Source organism: Vitis riparia, chromosome 4, assembly GCF_004353265.1.
Source record: "Vitis riparia cultivar Riparia Gloire de Montpellier isolate 1030 chromosome 4, EGFV_Vit.rip_1.0, whole genome shotgun sequence".
NCBI classification, from domain to species: domain Eukaryota; kingdom Viridiplantae; phylum Streptophyta; class Magnoliopsida; order Vitales; family Vitaceae; genus Vitis; species Vitis riparia.
In genome coordinates this window covers 14457644-14473380 of record NC_048434.1, presented here as the reverse complement: position 1 = coordinate 14473380, position 15737 = coordinate 14457644, and the positions used below count along the sequence as shown (strand labels likewise).

The following is a 15737-nucleotide window of genomic DNA, read 5'->3' as shown; positions in this document are numbered from 1 at the left end:
GTGAACAAAGTCATACAATATGGACAAGTAGGAACACAAAAAATTCCTCCCTAACAAAGTCATACAAGATTTCTCATTTCTCTACCTATCAGGGGAAAGAAACAGCTTCAACAGAATCAGTTTGTATTAGTTCTGCAAATTCTTGAAGAGCAAGTATGAGGAGACTCCTAGTCTAGTAACCCTTTTTTTGTCACCTTGACAATAAACTCATTTTTAAAATCTTCTATTCTTCCATCCGGACCATGATGTTGGTAAAGGAATAGCCTTTCTTATTTGGAAATATACATATACAGAGAAAGGAATCTACAAGGGAGGATGGGATGCTTCCATTTGATTCAATTTTGAGAAGGAATAAGAAAAGGGACTCTCAAGAGGAAAAGAAACGGATGCAAAATCCGTAGTTACGACGACGGGCTTAATTTGGATTCAAAAATTTATTCAACTATCTGTCAAAAAGAAGAATCTACTTTTGCCATATGGTCCCGATGGTGTGGATGATCCTCAACAAATCAGAAAGAGGATGAGTTTCCTATCTTGGCTAACCTATTTGCTTCATGGTTTGCAATCTACACTTTTTTGGAAAAGAACAATCCATATATCCAGAAATATCTGTTTCCCTTTGGAACCAATGATCTTTTCTTGATTGTCCTCTCCTGTCCCCAGCCGTGTATGAAAACTGTTGCTAAATCCCTTTCTATTATAGCATTAGAAATGCCTAATGATTTGGTGTGTGTGTGTGTTTTTTCGAGTCTTTCAGTAATGCTAGGATTTCTACCTCAAGATCCAGTGCAATACTAGCTAGCTTCAGGATATTCTTATAATCATCTCTATGTCTGTCTCAGAGAAGTTCCAATCCTCATTTGGTCTGGATTCCCTAGGAAACATCCATCACAATTATGCTTTAGGCTACTCTCTAAAGGAGGAGGTGCTCAGCCACACCCTTACTTGGGGAACAAGTTTATCATCAATCTAGCCAGATGATGCTAAAGTGTCCAGTGGTGAATTCTTTGGTGATAGAAATCCAAAGAGTTGTGAGGTAACGGACATTCTTGTAAGAAGATTTGAATTGTGTGCACTCTTGGATCCTTGGGACAATCTGAAATAAAGAATTGTTGTTTCTTTGCTTTCAAGAGGTTTTGAATTTCTTCTCATAACTTTTAGATAAGTTGGAAGCCAAGGCTGTCTTAAATCTAGATAGAACTTAATTTCCTGAAGTTTTAAATTGTTTGTTTTTAGTAATGTTTGAATGCTATTAAGTATTGGGCCGTTTGTTTCTATTAATATATTTTTTTTGATAAGTAATAGTAGCGTTTGTTTCTATTAATATCTTAATATTGTTATGTGTTTAATGAACAATTTTTATTCTTACAAAAATATTTTATTTTTTATTTTTTATAATTAATATAAATATATTTGAAAACTATTAATTTTAATAATATAGTTATTTGTTCCTTCTTATTTTGTATAATAAAGATTAAAATATTTTAAAATTAATAATTTTTTAAAAAATAGTAGCAATATATTTCCAAATATCCCAAAATATTAAAATTCATTGCATTGTTATTTTATATAATTTAGGTAAGATATTTGAGAACTTATAATTAAAAAAACAGCAATTTAACTTACTTTCTAATATCCCAAGATGGCTAAGGGTTTCTAGTTATGTTCTGTTGATAAGAAAATGTTAGAAATTTCTAGGTTAAATATCATTGGTTACTCATTTATTTGTATTTGGTGCACATTTAGATTTATAAATTTATGATTGAAATGTGTTTTCAATTGTTAAGATTAATTTATTAATTTTTGGATTTTTGTGGAATTAAGAACATCAATCGTAACTTTTATCTTTTAAAATAAGTTGAAATTGTTGATTCTAGCGGATATTTAGATGGGTATGAGTTAGGTTTTGGAGTTCTAATTGGAAAAAATTTAGTTGAACTAGTGATTGTTAACTTATTTTGGTTTTGTTGTATTGTAAGAGTGAATTTTGAAAAAAAATTAGTAAATTCATATTTGACCCCAAATTTTATGATTTTAGTGTTGTTTTCATTTCCAAATGAGGAATTTTATGATTTTAGTGTTGTTTTCATTTCAAAAACAAGGGTCCTATGGGAGTTACTCTTTACTTTGTTTGGGGTGTCTTGGGTGCTGCCCTCTTCAGTTAGAAAGACTCTCCTTAGCTGACATGGTTCTTTTGTGGGCGAAAAGCATAGGAAGGTGTGGAGAGTTGTTCCTCTTTACATATTTTGGACGGTTTGGAAGGCGAGAAATAGATTGGCCTTCAAGGATGATGTGTTGTCAATCCAGAGATTGAAATACTCTTTTGTTTATTCACTTTGGTCTGAGGCTAAGTTGTTTATAGTTGAATGCCCTCTAACTATGATTAATTTTATTGATTGGTTGGGATCCTATTAAGGTTGTTTTTTGGGCTAGCTGGATGTTGTTCTCCTTCTTCTTTTTCTTTGACCCTTTTGGTGGTGGGTGTATAGGTTTGTATACTTTGAGTCCCTTTTTTGGCATCTCTTTATATATGAAATTCTCTTTACTTATCAAAAAAAAAATAAAAAATTTCCGAGTGAGGAATTTACAAAAATTTACAGAATTTAATTTTTTTTTTTTTTTTTTGATAAGTAAATGATGAGGTATTATAAACATGTGCCAAAGAAAGAGTATATCAAGGTTGGACAACAATGAGAGGAGCTTTGTTCGGAATTGATGTATGGCCTTTAGTGGACTTATTTTTTTTTTTTGTATAGGTCTCCTCACATAGTGGAGGGGTTTTAGTCATACTTTGATAAGATTCTTATATTTTATGGGGAGGGCCCCTTTTCCTTCATTGTACGTTTAAAATATCTTTGTTTTTTATTAAAGAAAAGAGCGCATCTAGGTACATAGGAAGCGTACAAAGAGAGCCAAGAAAAAAAACAAAAAAACCAAGGTGGGAGTACCAAAAAATAGCTTCATCCCTTACCAAGAATCCAACCAATCAATACAATTAGAAACATTGTGCCATCACCTACATATAGGTTTATCCACAAAAGGAGATTACTAAGGAAAATACTTCTAAGAATTTGGATAAACTAATCTTCATTCTCAAACAATTTTTTATTTCTCTCTTTCTAGATAGTCCAAGATATGCATAAGGGAGCAATTGTCCAAACCTTGCTCTTCTTAGTGATGAAGGATCCATGCCACCCTAATAGAGTCTCTTTCATTGTGGCTGATAGAAACCAATGAACACCCACCAAATAAAACGATAACTACGAGAGGACCCTTCCCAAGGGACAATGAAGGAGAATGTGATCTTTTGACTCCTCTTCCGCTTTACATAAACATCTCTTAGTCAATGTCCATCCCCTTTTTTGAAGTTGAAGGAGAATGTGTAGGGGATGGTTGGACCCCTCTTTTCTCAAGGGCACTTAATGATTGGGAAATTGAGATGATGGAACAGTTTATGCTTAAAATCCAAGCTTTTAGGGTGCAAAGGGAGAACGAGGATAAGATGGTTTGGACAACATCTAGAAGTGGTGTTTTCTCAGTCAAGTCGCTCTACTTTACTCTGGAGCCTGGTGGTTCTGCTCTGTTCCCTTATGTTGGTATTTGGAGAGCGTGTGTGCCTCCAAAGGTAGCTTTTTTCGCTTGGGAAGCATCCTGGGGCAAAATCTTAACTTTAGACCAACTCCAGAGGAGGGGTTATTCTTTGGCAAATAGGTGTTTTCTTTGTCTTGCTGAAGTAGAAACGGTGGATCATCTTTTACTCCATTGTGTTATGACGAGGGCATTGTGGAATCTTCTTTTTTCTCTCTTTGGTGTGGAGTGGGTTCTCTCTGGTATAGTTAAGGAAACTCTCCTTGGGTGGCATGGAGCGTTTGTGGGGAAAATCCGTAAAAAGGCGTGGCAAATGACCCCCTTATGTATATTTTGGTCAGTTTGGAAGGAAATAAATTTGTTGGCTTTTGGGAATGAGGTGTTGTCAATCCAAAGGTTGAAACATTCTTTTGTATGTAATCTGTGGTCATGGGTGAGGGTGTTTATAATTTTGAGCCCGCGGTCTCTGGTTAGCTTTTTTGAGTGGCTAGGCTTTAGTTATAGGTAGGGGTTTCGGCTCACTACCTTGGTTTAGAGTCGAGGGGCTGCTTTTGTATACTCTTTGTATACCTAGAGGACACTAGTTTGGTGTCTCCTCTTTCATTTTAATATACTTCTCTTTACTTATCAAAAAAAAAAAAAAATATATATTAGACAAAGTGAATAAGAAAGATTTTACTGACAATAAGCCTGAAGAAGTACCCAAGCCTCTTTTGAAGAGGCTAAAGCTTACAAAGATGGAAATTGGACATACAAAGGCTTGTCTCCTCACCTTCTATCCTTCCAAAACTTCACCCTCTGCTCATTTCCTACAATAAAAGACAATATTTTGTTAAAGGTATCCCAATTCTTCCTAAAGGCTTTCCATAACCCAACGCCATACCCCTCTCTCACATCGTAAGACCACCAAACCCTTCTTCCTCCCCATGCTTCCTACTTATAATCTGTCCCCAAAAAGCTCCCCTTTCACTAGCGAAACTCCAACTCCACTTAACTCAACAACATTTTATTAAGAAAAGCAAGACTCCTAACACTGAAGACCACTTCATTGGATAAGTGGACATGCAAAGGCTCCATACAAAATTTAATTTTGTTGAGAATTGGATGAGTACAAAAATTGTGCCTGCATGTTGTTATCTATTTCAGTGTTAGAAAATTTTTGATTTATTTAAGTCTCATTTCTTCTCAGAATTAGTTGATTCTTATGTTATTGGTTTTGCTTTTAGTGAGAATTTAATGAAAGATCTTAAATCTAAATTTGCTTAAGAAAGAAGAAAGAAAATGGTTAAGAGTAGAGCCTATATCATTTATATTTTATTTTTCTTGATGACTTGGTCATTTATAGTAAATTCATTTCTCAATCAAATTGCATGAAATTTTGGCAGTTTGATTTATTTGTAAGTCAACAATTAATAAAAAATTCGAAAAGTGAATTTGGTTTTATTTTGATTGAGAAATTGGATTTAGTTGTTGTAAAAGTTAAAAGTTGAAAAATAAAAGAGAAAAAGTGAATTTTTCCATTAAAAGCAAAACTAAAAAAAATTAACTATTTTCATTAAAACAAAATGGTCTTTAGGATAAGTGATAAGTTAAAACTAAACAGCTTCAAAAAGTTGCAAGTCTTAAAACCACTTGCTTTAAGACTTAAGTCAAAAGAACAAGCAAGGCTTATAGTATCTTTTGGAAAATAATATAAGCATTATGTTATCAGGGTTATGCTTAGCCTTTTCCTTTATGTACGAGGCACACATTAAGGATTGTCTGCTGGTTTCTGTTAGCTATCTGATCAGTAATCTCCATGATATGTGCCAAAATTTCTCAACATGTTTTAACACCTCAAAATTGATTATGAAGTTTCTTAGGCCTTTTGAAGATTTCATGCTAACTTGTGATTTTTTTGCAAATTGTTGAATAATATCAATTTATGAGACATTATGGTGTGTGTGTCTGGAACGGTTGAATAATATCGTTTGATGAGTGTGCATGTTGGTATTCACTCCCACACCTGCTCTCACTCCCCTTCTTATGGTAGGAAAAATATTCACTTCCTTCTTGTGGTAGTTGTTTCAACTTTATTTTTTTATCTGTCCATTGCCAGAGGCTCCAGAAGGGTTTGCAAACACGTGGTTTTGATGTCATTGGCATCATTACAGCTAATGTGGAAAGCTTGTGCAAGGTAATTGATAAATATCTCATCCTAGTTTATATATCCTCTCTTCATTAATTAGATAAACATTTTTACACAAAATAATCTATCTCAGTTATAGGGTGAACTTGTAATAATCAATTATGAATCTTGCAAATTGTATTTCTCCTTAATTAGCTGTTAGTTCTTCAGTAATTAAAGGATGAAGCTTAGATACTGTAGTATCACTTATGTTATGAAAATTTATTATGATTTAGATCACATGTTAAAAATCTCTTCAAGTGATATATTGTGTCTACAGTAAGTCAATGGAATTAATAGGAAAATGTTCTATGGAACGATATTCTAGTTTAGCTTCAGATAAATTTGTGATTAGGATTGAATGCCTTCCACGGAACCTGTTTGTGGGTCCTTGATAATTTGTGTTCAGAGCTGATTTGTGAAACTTTATTTTGTTCATTCTGGGAGTACAAAGTATAATGTGTCTTAAGTTAATTTTTCTGATTGGGATATCAGAAAATTATATCAGTTCCTTAGCATGTTATTCTGTCTTCCTCAAATGTTAACTTAGAAGCATAAGCTTGGTGAGGCAGGAGGCACATAATTTGTTGACTGTGAAAACACTTATCTTTACGGGATTTTAAGCTTTGGACTATGAAGTATGATTGAAGCAACCAAGTTCTATGGACACACAATCAAACCATTTTTGGTTTGTGGTGACTGATGAACATTTGTTAGCTTTGATGAATGCACAATCAAAGAGACACTAATAAACATTAAATGCTGTACGCATTCTATTAGTTTTGGCTTCAAATTTTTATTTGCAGAAAACCATTCTGACAGAGTGCTTAACAAGTGTTTTTACCTCAAAATTGTGCTCTTACAGAAACTAGATAAATTGTATTAATTGGAAAAGTGTAAATTACTGAAACCTCCTTTAAGATATCTGACAATTACATGGACCTCCTTATTATATTTACTCTGCTGTTAAGACTTTGTCCCCTTAACACTGTCAATTGATGGGCAAGTCTAAAAATACACATCCTTAAGTGATAAATACAGTGCTGTTTTGGTCTTTTTCCACTTTTCCCAATATTCTTCTTTTTTTTTTTGATCAAAAACGAAGAGAAATATATTAATAGAAGGAAAGATACATGAGAAAGAAAGAAAAAAGAAACAAAAGAAACCACAAGAAGGATGAGAGGTCCTTCCTACACAATCTGAACAACATAAAAACCCCCAACATTAGCTAAAAACAAAGAGAAACCCCCCAAACTCAAACTTTTGAAGCGCAAACCTCACTCCAGTTGAGTTGTAACACATTTAAAGGAACTCCTCTAAAAGCTGCAGAACAAGAAGCCCAAAGAGAGGAATAGAACAAAATCAAATCCCATAATGTCTCTTCCGATCTCCCCTTATCCTCAAAAATCCTATTGTTTCGCTCTTGCCACACTATCCAAACCAAAGTGAGGCAAGCAACTTGCCAAAGAGTCTTGCCTCTTAAGGAGTTCCCCAAGCCTTTAAAAGCAATAACCGACATGTCCACAAACCTCCTTGGAGGGACCCAGACCAGCCCAACTAGCTTGAACAACTTGTTCCAGAGTCCAATGGTAACAGGACAATGAAGAAAAGGTGATCAATCGACTCCCCATTTCCTTTGCAAAGAATGCACCATTGAGGACAGAGGGACTTGTAAGGTCTTCTCAACTGCAACTTGTCATTGGTGTTCACCTTCCCATGAGCTACTAACCAAGCGAGGGCCTTAACCTTTGAAGGGGCTTTTGAACTCCACAAAAACTTGGCCGGAAGGAACAAAATAGGATTAGAGACTTTTGACAAGGCCAAGAAAAAAGATTTCACTGAAAACAAGCCTGATGAAGACAAAGACCACGCTCTATAATCAGCCAAAGAAGGAGAGAAACGCACTGAGCTGAGGGAGGACATTAATCTCTGAAGGAGATCAATTTCTGAGTCGGTAAGATTGCGGTGAAAATTTAAATTCCAAGCCAATGGAAAGGAATTGCCAAGGACATTTGAAACAGTGAGGTTTTTCACAGAAATAACTCTATAAAGATCAGCAAATTGCGAGCACAAAGATTGGTTACCCCACCAAAGATCTTCCCAAAAGAGAATTCTCTCCCCATTGCCCATCACTAGACGAACAAAAGGGGAAAATTCCTGGAAAACTTGAGCAATAGCCTTCCAAGGACATCTGTGTGACCATCTAACCACCATGTTGGCGTCCCATCCATTAGGATGTGTTCCATATATACTCACTATAACCTTATGCCAAAGACCACTCCTTTCTCTAGGGAACCTCCAAAGCCATTTCCCTAAGAGAGCAATATTTCTCAAAGAAATCTTCCCAAAACCCAAACCTCCCAACTCCTTTGGTCTTCTAACAACCTCCCATCTGACAAGATGATCTTTCTTCCCTTCCCCTGCCCCAGACCGCAGAAAATTCCTTTGCATCTTCTCAATCTTTGAAGCAATTGAAGCTGGGATTTTAAATAGGGAGAGGAAGTAACTAGGGATGTGAGACAAACACGACTGAATTAAAGTAATCCTCCCTCCCAAAGACAAATAGGCCTTTTTCCAACCATCCAACCTTCTCGAAATTCTCTCAACCACTGGGTCCCAAAAGCCTATTGTCTTTGGGTTCCCTCCCAAAGGAAGATTTAAATAAGATAAAGGCCACTCAGACACTTTGCAATAAAAAACCGAAACCAGACTAGACAATAGCTCCTGCCTAGTGTTAATACCAACCATGGTGCTTTTCTCTAAGTTGATTTTTAAACCAGAAACTTGCCCGAAAACCAAAAGGATAATCTTGAGGTTTTGAAGATGTTCCAAAGAGGCTTTAGAGAAAAAGATAGTGTCATCTGCAAACTGTAACAAAGACACTCTTGTCCTATCCCTCTCCACAGAAAAACCCTCAGTAATCCCAGTTTCCTCTGCTCTAAACAACAATCTACTTAGAACATCTGCCACTAAAGTAAAAAGGAAAGGAGAGAGAGGGTCTCCTTGTCTCAAACCTCTAGAAGCCTTAACCCAACCCTTTGCATTCCCATTAACTAGGATTGCAAAACTAGAAGAAGACAAACAACCCCTTATCCATGATCTCCATTTCTGGCTGAACCCCTTCCTTTGAAGCACATGATCTAAGAAGCCCCAATCCACATGATCATAGGCCTTCTCAAAATCGATTTTGAAAACAATTCCTTCCTCCCCTGACCTTCTCTTCTCATCCACCACTTCATTGGCTATCAACACAGCATCTAGAATGTGTCTCCCTTCAACAAAGGCTCCTTGAGAACCAGATATTGTTTCATGAAGAACTTTGCGTAAACGCCCTGATAAGACCTTAGTAATTATCTTATACAAACTTGTAACCAAACTAATCGGTCTATAATCTGAGATTTTAAAAGATTGACTTCTCTTAGGCACCAAAGCAATGAAGGTCGCATTTGTACTTTGGTTTATTACCCCATTGGTGTGGAACTCAATAAACACCCTCATAAGATCCTCTTTTATCACATCCCAACACTCTTGATAAACTGCAATAGTAAAACCATCAGGACCAGGGGCCTTTTCCTTATTTAATTGGAAAATTGCCATGCGAACCTCCTCTTCAGTAAAAGGCCTATCCAGCCAAACTCCACTCTCTAGAAATAGGGACCCAGTCTATTCCTTCAATCCTCCAAGACTCACCTACTGGTTTGGAATAAAGATTCCCAAAGAAATTAACAATCTCCTCAGAAATAACCTCAATGCTGTTCAAAGTCTCCCCCCTCTCAGAAATCAGAGACTTAATGAACTTCCTACTTCTCCTTCCTGTGGCCACTCTATGAAAGAATTTAGAGTTACAATCCCCTTCTTTAATCCACTTAACCCTAGATTTTTGTCTCCATTGAACCTCTTCCTTTAATAACACATCCTTTAACTCCCTTCTTCTTAAGGTCCTTTCTAACACCAGATCAAGATTCAAATTCCCTTCTTGTTCAATTAGATCAATTCTACCTAAGTCCGTCAGAATGAGCTTTTTTCTCTCTTTTAAATCACCAAAGGCCATTATATTCCACTCTTTCAACTTTGACTTAACAAACTTTAATTTCCTCATAAACTTATGACCTTCCCACCCTTCACCCGTACATTCTTGCCACCAAACTCTAAACTTCTCCTTAAACTCTGGATGGAGCAACCACATATTCTTAAACCTAAAAGGAGTCGGACCCCACTTTAAAGGATTTGTTTCCAAACAAATAGGGCTATGGTCAGAGGTCCATCTAGGAAGCGCCTCTTGAAAACTTTGAGAGAAAAAGGTATCCCACTCAGAAGAAAACAAGAACCTATCCAATCTCTTACAAATAGGATCAACTTGCATATTTGACCATGTAAAAGCCGCATTCCTTAGAGGGGGGTCAAGCAAGCCACTCTCCCTTATAAACTCATCAAAACACCTCATGTTGAAAGTTAATCTGGTCCCACCCAATTTCTCAGATATCCTCCTAATAACATTAAAATCCCCTCCTACACACCACCTTGGGGATGTTAGACCATATAGGTCTTGAAGCTCCAACCAAAAGTCCTTCCTCCACAACGGATTAATCGGGCCATACACTGAAGTTAACCAAAAAGATCCTTCCTCACCAGAGTTAAACTTCACAGTTACAGAAAAGGATCCTAACACCTTCTCTGTACACTCAAACTTACTAGAATCCCACAAAATCACAATTCCCCCTGAGGCCCCACAGGCTGGAAGAGCAGCCCACTCCAAACTCTTGCCTTTCCAAACACTGCTCATAAACCTCCTGTCCCAAGTTTCCCTCTTTGTTTCCTGAAGCATCACAATATCTGGATTGTGAGTACTTAAAAACCTTCTGACAGTCCTCCTTTTCTTCTTGGATCCTAATCCTCTCGTATTCCAGCTTAAAATCTTCATATAAACCAAAAATAACCCAGTACAACCAACATCCAAACCTAATCCTCTCCTCGGTTTCCAGAAGCATTTCTCCTTTTCCTTTTGGAATAAACCTTGTCCGCAAAAGAATTACTCTGGTTTTCTTCTTCCGCACCTTTTCCATTTTCTCTGACAATTCTGATCCTCAAACTCTCCAAAACCGACTGAACCTTGACCATATTTCCAGGCGTGAGTCCCTCAACCTGAAAACCTTCCAAAGGGAGGATGAGAGGTTCTGGGTTTGGGGACGGAGCCTTCCCTGAGACACAAAGCTTCTCTGGGCTACTTAGAGCATCCTTAGATAAAGGACAGTCATCAGAATTTCGGTTAGAGGTTTCTAGAGGAAACTCCACTCCTTCAGAACGGGACACGCCAACATGACGACTGGGTTCAACAATAGCAAATTTCGGAAAGGGACTACGCTGAGAGACAAGGCTTGATTCCAATGGAATCGGAGAAAAAGCCTGACATCGAGAAGGAAGAACCGAAGAAATAGAGGATTCAGAAAGAATATTTGGATTAAAAGCCCCAACCAAAGGAAGACCCTTCTCAGAGAAAGCTAAGGAAGGAGGACGTACCTTTTTTACCCAGTTGCAAGGCGAGATCCCTTCGTCTCCCTCTGTCCCCCCGGTGAAGTGTTGGGATTTTTCTGAAACAGGAGAAAGGGCGCCCTTCTTGAATATTGATCTACCCCAAATAAAGCCTCGATTTGCTTTCGGTGCGCCATCCCCATCTAGGTTGCTCTTTGGGGCAAAAGACGTCACCTTTAGGCTCGGCGGCCAACTCCTCGCCTTGCGTCTTGCGGTAATTGATTTGCCTTTTAGCTTTGCTGACTCTTGAAAATGTGTTTTCGGCAACACCTCCTTTGCAGAGGTTCCTGATCGCTGAAGCTTTGAAGACGAAGGCGTTGCTGGGCCATCGTTAGAAGACCCTGCTTCAGTTTCGTGGACTGGACCCGCACTCGCAAAAGGCCCAATGTTCTTCTCCTCAAAATGGGCCCTAGCAAAACGGCCTTTAAAAACGACTTCTGGTTTTGTTGGCCCGTCAACACTTCCTGCCGTTGGGCCCAATATTCTTCTTCCCCAATCTTTTTTCCCATAACCCTAATCCACAAAGTAAAAAAGGATTGATTTTGTAAACCCTAACATGCCTAATCCTTTTTCTTCTCCCTCTTCTAAAATAAGAAAGGATTGAATTTGCTGCCACTTGTAATAGCTATGGCTGCATGTTGTTGCAACAATTCACAACAGTTCTCTGGCCGCTGCTATGTGCCATGCCATGTTTTACTTGCACAATGGAAAACCCTAATGGTAATCATTAACAATAATCCAATGTAATTAAAATTTTCTCGTGTAAGTTTTTCAATATGATAGGCAAGTCCTTATCCACCTTTTTTCTTCTTCAGTTCTTCCTCAATCTTTTTCTTCTCTAAAACACTAATCCCCAAATCATTCTGACCCTAGAAAAAAGTCCAAATCATTCAGAGCCTAGAAAAGAGTTTAACAAAAATATGATTTAGAAAAACCATAAAAGGCTCATTGCTGTGCTATTCACAGCCATGATGGTGTCTTCTGCTTTTTTCCCTTCAAAGATTATTTGGATGTCCTGTGCTCAGCCCAAGATAAGCTTCTTTGCGTGGGAGGCTTTGTGAGGTAGAGTTTTAACCTTGGACCGTTTGTAAAAGAGGGGTTGGGCTTTGGCAAATAGGTGTTTTCTATGCCAAAAGTGTGGGGAGTCGATTGACCACCTCCTCCTTCACTGTGAAAGAACAAGGGAGGTGTGAACGTTGTTCCTTTCTTTTTTTGGAGTTTCTTGGGTTTTTTTGTAGTTGGTTAAGGAAACTCTAATAGGTTGGAGAGGCTCTTTTGTGGGCAAGAAGAGGAAGGTGTGTGGCTTATGGGACCGTTATGCTTATTTTGGGTTATTTGGAAGGCTAGGAATTCTATTGCTTTTCAGGACGGTGTGCTGTCCATTCAAAATCTGAAAATTTCTTTTGTGTATTTACTATGGTCGGAAACCAAATTGTGGATAAAAGATGGTCATTCGTCCTTAATAGATTTTATAGAATGGGTGTGTATGCGTTAAGGGAGAGGGTTTTTTGAGCTTTCCTAGTGTCTTGGGTCCTTTTGTAAGGGGGTGAGTTGTTCTTTGCTATAACTCTTTGAGTCGCTTCTTTAGCGCCTCTTTTGCAATACATATATTACTTATTGATCAAAAAAAAAAATTGCTTCGTGTTGATCATGGCTTTAGCAGCCAAAAAAATTGAGAAAAAAATAAGAGGTTGAGGAATATGAAGAAGATTGTTTGCATGATTTTTTTGAAACTAGAGCATAATTTATAGTTTGATTTATGGTTAATTATGATCAACTTAGAGTCTAATTTGAAGCTAATAAAAATTACTTTAGAGTTTTCTTTACATTTAATTAGGATTAATTTGTAGGTTAATTTAAAGCAAAATTTGGACAAAGGTTAATGCAAAAATTTTCATAAAAACATGTTAATTTAAAGATAGTTTGAATGAAGGATAATGTGGCTATTTTCATAAAATTTTAGGTGGAATAGTGGCTTAATCAGCAAACAAATGACATATCAAGGGCATGAGAGGATCATATTGTTTGGCTAATACCTTGGGGAAGGGGGAGTATAACATTCTGAAATAAAGGGGAGATCTACATCATTAGGCCCAGATTCATTCAAACTTTAAATTAGGGACAGGAAAGGTAGGTGATCTTTCAAGCTAAACACAACAAGGAGGTGAATGGAAGATGAAACAAAATTGTATTAAAGGTGACTAATACAACCCTTAAAGAACTCTTAACTGAAGCCATGTATGCCAGCAATCTCAACCCTTAAGGGTAAGGAAATCCATAAGAAAAACCACTGCTGTCGAGGCTCCTCATTTAGCCAAGTTACCTGTAGCCTCTTTGTTGATCAAGGTATGACATGGCCTGAAGTATAAAATGTGATCAAAAGTGAAAACACTAAGCAAGAAGATTATCCAATTGTAGTTAATATAACTTTAAATATGATAAGCATCCTATTATATGAATATTTGCCTGTTAAGTGTGCATATAATTCTTTAGATGCTTGTTATTTAATACTTGAATATTTACATATTCTTCTCCTATTTTTATGTATGTATCCTTGAGATGTATTATACTCTAGACAGAGACATGATGTATCTGTGGGATGTTAGAGAGCATGATATATACTGTTAAAGAGCAGAAAGCTCTCTCTAGGATCATCATCTTCCACTGCCATTAATCAGGTTTTCTAAAGGAAACATGAAGATTTTTAAGGTGGAAAAGGTCTTCTAGGTTAGGTTTGAAGGCTCCCATGTGAGGAGGTGGGTTTCTTTTACTGAGAGGAGTGGAGATGTTGCTTTTTTGTGGCTTTCAAAAGAAAAGAGATGGGCTGGCTATTGGAACATTTATGAAGGTGTCGGGGCTGGAGAGGCATTTGGGTTTCAACTGGAATTTCATAGGAAAAACAGGGACACATCTCATGGAGATTCATTTTAATAATAGAGGCAGGTTCATCAAGTTGCCGGAATTTAGGCTGATATTTGTAATTATGAGGATCATTAGTTTGGCATATAAGAATTCTTTGTTCTAGTAAGGAAAGAAGGTTTGTTAAGGAATACATTGGCCATGCAAGTCTGGATACTGTGATGTTTTAGGAAACAAAGTGAGAGTCTGGTGATAAGAGGTTTGTGGGGAGTGTGTGGAAAGTTAGAAACAAAGAATGGGTTGTTCTTCCAGCTCATGGGGCTTTGGGAGGGGTTGTGATAAGTTGGGACACATTGAAGTTTAGATGCTTAAAGTTGATTCTAGGGTATTTTTCAGTAACAATAAAGTTGAATTCAAATGAAGGGTGGATTTTTTTAGCTTACTTCGGTTTACGGTCCAACTAACTCCAATCTTAAAAAGGATGGAGCTACAAGACCTTTTAGGTATAACTTTTCTGAAATGGTTTGTTGGAGGGGATTTTAATGTTATAAGAAGGATCTTAGAAAAGTTGAGTGGTTCCAAGTTAACCTAAGCATGAGGGATTTTGATGGATTTATAAGAGAAAGTGAATTAATCGACCATCCTCGTAGAAACGCATCTTTCACGTGGTCAAACATGCAAGAACTCTCCGTTTTTTACATTCAAATGAGTGGGAGCATGGGTTCCCTCAAAGCATCCAATAAGTGCTCCTTAGATTGGCTTCTGGTCACTGTCTGATTGTTCTAGACTCCAATCTTTTTAAGTGGGGATTGACACCATTTAGGCATGAAAATATGTGGTTGCTGCACCTAGATTTCAAGGAAAGATTTGGTTTCTGGTGGAATGAGTGTCAGATTGTAGGATGGGAGTGCCATAAGTTGATGAAAAAGATACAATTTGTCAAATCAAAGCTGAAAGATTGGAATAAGATGTCTTTTTGAGATTTAAAGGAGAAAAAGAAAAACATTCTCACAGACATTGTTAGCATTAATGCCAGGGAGCAAGAAGGGAATTTGACTCCTAAACTTTCAGCATTGAGGGCCTTAAGGAAAGGGGAATTAGAAGAGCTATTATTAAAAGAAGAGATGTATTGGAGGCAAAAAGCTAGGGTCAAATGGATAAGAGAAGGGAAGTATTTCCATAAGGTGGTCAATGGTAGGCGAAATAGGAAATTTATAAAGTCATTGGTTTTAGGAGCATTTCTAGATAACATCAGAAACATTTTAGAGGAGATAATGCATTTTTTTGGAAAGTTATACTCCAAGCCTCCAAGTGGTTCTTGGGGGATAGAAAGATTAGATTGGTCTCTGATTTCAATAGAGAGTGCTACATGGCTAGATCGCCCTTATTCAAAAGAGGAAAAGGCTCTTAGGCTTAATGGATTCACAATTTCGGACTATGAGTGTTGGGATGTGATCAAAGACAATCTTCAAAGAGCGTTCTTAGAGTTTCACAATAATGAGGTAATCAACTAAAGCACAAATGCTACTTTCATTTCTCTTGTGTCAAAAGAGAGTCAAACCACCAAAATTTTAGATTTTAAACCTATTAGCTT

General features: G+C 37.1%; 1 protein-coding gene across 2 annotated transcripts in view; it reads left to right on the top strand.

The window, feature by feature from the left end:
- The window catches only part of LOC117912323 (protein ILITYHIA), an 87347-nt gene that overhangs the window by 7697 nt on the left and 63913 nt on the right, over positions 1-15737 (top strand). For both annotated transcript variants that reach the window (XM_034826876.1, XM_034826875.1), the window contains exon 13: positions 5687-5764. In XM_034826876.1, the coding sequence (XP_034682767.1) occupies positions 5687-5764 (78 nt within the window). The remainder of the gene's footprint in view (positions 1-5686; positions 5765-15737) is intronic.